General features: G+C 39.4%; 1 protein-coding gene across 1 annotated transcript; it reads left to right on the top strand.

The window, feature by feature from the left end:
- Positions 1-723: 723 nt before the first annotated feature.
- bcl2l10 (BCL2 like 10) lies at positions 724-1,708 on the top strand (the record flags this gene model as incomplete). Its single annotated transcript, XM_035682076.1, is given in 1 exon segment — positions 724-1,708. A coding segment is annotated over 1 exon segment (124 nt), but the record flags the coding sequence as incomplete, so codon positions are not given.
- Positions 1,709-2,589: the final 881 nt, after the last annotated feature.

Genomic DNA, 2,589 nt, shown 5'->3' with positions numbered 1-2,589 from the left:
ACTTACCCCTCCTTTCTTCAGCTGGCAGCTGGTTGCAACAGACACGTAACCAGTTCAGCCAGATGGACTTTGTAGTAACAGTCAAAGAAGCTTCAGTGTGTTGAGTTTGGCATTAACCGTATTGAAAGCTGGCTTGGTTTGACCAGAAAAACAAGCAGCTGTAAAGCAGCGAAACACCTGGAGCTGAGAGCAGGTGCACTCGCTGGTCGACCGACGTGTGTGTGTGTGTGTGGCTTCAGTTTGAAAACACGATGGAGTTTCTGACTTTCTGCTGTTTTTTACTGTGTGCTCTTGCTAATAGAGCAGAAGTTAAATATTATTATTATAATAATACTCTCTAGACAAACTAGCATATATTTTCTCTAACTTTCAGTTGACCCTTGGACATAATTGATTTTTTTTGTACTTTTGAAGAACTGCTGTGCTGTCAAGATATTTGAAAAGTTGCAGATATCAGCACCTTCTGAGTGTTTGTGGAGAAACACGGGGCTGTCAGTGACACTGGCATATTTTCCAAAATATATTGTATAATTGCCACCAGCCGTCAGCTGAAGCCACTGTTGGTTGGAAATCATTTTGGCAGCTTATACTTGCTCATTTGTTTGGTGAAACCTCCTACAGTATACAGAATTAAACTTCAAGTGGCCGATAAATATTCTCTCTTACTAGTAAACCAGGCTTCATGCTCTCAACCTAACATTTCTTTGTGTTTTCTTTCCTATAGGAGGGGTTCTGTAAGTTCTGCCGCAGTGCCAGAGAAGTGAGTCAGGACTCGTCCATGAAGACAGCGCTGTTTGCTGCTGCGGGCGTGGGCCTCGCTGGACTCACCTTCCTCCTGGTGCGCTAGCTAGCCTTCATTAACACACCCTCATCAATGTTCTCTATTCATTTGGCACAATTAGGTAGACATTTCAATTCTAACATCAAGGCTGCAGAAACAGGCTTAATCTTTAGTGAATTCAGGGTCGTAATCTCATGTCATCAACTGAATGTTTGCACATACTCGAACCCCACACACATTAATACTGACATTTGGTCACTTGCTCCTTAAGATTGTAAAAATGAGTTCAATGCCTTCAGACATTTTGGAGTAGGTGGCATCAGTTTGCTTATCTTTAGACAGGATAATTACTAAAGCACAGGTTTCTGCACAGAACCGTCTTGATTTCATCGTTTTATATTTTCAGCTGTGCAGCTTAAAGACTTCATTTCAATTTTCACACAGCTTCTGGTTTTGGTTTTTAAAATTGTCAGCTGCCTTTTTTTATTCTCGTGTTTACCTGAGTTGTGTATGTGGTATGGAGCCATTCTAGTGTACAATGTATAAATTAATATATTATATTTATATGAAATGAAACTGTAAGCAGTGCCCCCATTTTTCTAACTGATCCACAGCTAATTCAGTTGTTTCATTGTTTTCAAGTCTGTTCATTCATGTGAAATGTCTGATTTACACAGGTCATCAGAGCTGAGTATAGCCCTGATGACCACACAACGGTGCTATGATATGTTGTTGTTTCTCATATCAGTCTAACAAACCAGGGACCAATCTGACACAAATATTGTGCTATTAGAACAAACCGTTGCTATGGCATTATCCCCACAGATCTCTGAAACATTATATTTTTACATTGTTTTGTTCTATTTATTTCTCAGTCTTTTTTTTTGTTTTGTTTTGTTTGTTTTTTTCTAATAAAAAAAAAAAAGCAATCATGGAGTTTGTGAGTCTTGTGATTGAGTGCACTGAAAGCTATCGTAGCAGTGTGGTGATGTCCCCTTTACGACTTTCTGTTTTCACCTGAACGTCTCTGCAGCAGGTCAGGAGCGTGTAGGCGAATATGAAGAGCAAATGATTCTCTCTCATTTCATATGCAGACATCTTGTCATAAATAAGAGATGTTCTGCTGTCTGTCTTTGTGCTCCTCTGACCATCACAGTGATCATGTTACACAACAAGGGCCAAATCCACAAAACTAAGGCTAAAATTGGCTAAAATTGGCTCTTAACTAGCTGATGTAGGAGGAACTCGGCGGGTGTGTTAATAGGAATTACATCAGCACACCAACAAAACAATCCAAAAACATCAGATGACATTTTGCACAACTCTCCACTGTTGGAAAGATACTTTGCAGTGTTGAACTTTAATATCTCGGCCTTCCGTGAGAATTGTTCCACAGACCAAACGTGTTCTTCAGGTCCGCCTTTGTTTGGCAGTTCAGTAAGTGTACAGTAAATAATGATCCAATTAAATAAATAAAGCTGATGTAAGGGCTGTGGACAGATAACATGTAGGCACGTATGCAATGAATAGAAAAATTAGAAATAAAATTGCCCATTAAAGGATGAAGAGAGAGGGGTGTAACATGGAACAAAGGGCACCAATGGGAGTTAACCCATCAACAGTTGTGACTATGTGGCATGCACTGTAACCTTTCAGCTACAGAGGCACTCCAAATTTGATTGGATTTGGATTTAATCAAATTTACAGTTTCCACAAATGGCATTTATATAGTTTCTTTAGATGTTGATTTTTTTATTTTCTATTAAAGGTCCAGTGTGCAGGATCCAGTGGCATCTAGTGGTGAAGTT

The sequence above is a fragment of the Morone saxatilis genome, unplaced genomic scaffold, assembly GCF_004916995.1.
Source record: "Morone saxatilis isolate NCDOM2014 unplaced genomic scaffold, NCSU_SB_2.0 Contig11, whole genome shotgun sequence".
NCBI classification, from domain to species: Eukaryota; Metazoa; Chordata; class Actinopteri; family Moronidae; genus Morone; species Morone saxatilis.
This window is presented reverse-complemented; position numbering and strand designations above follow the sequence as displayed.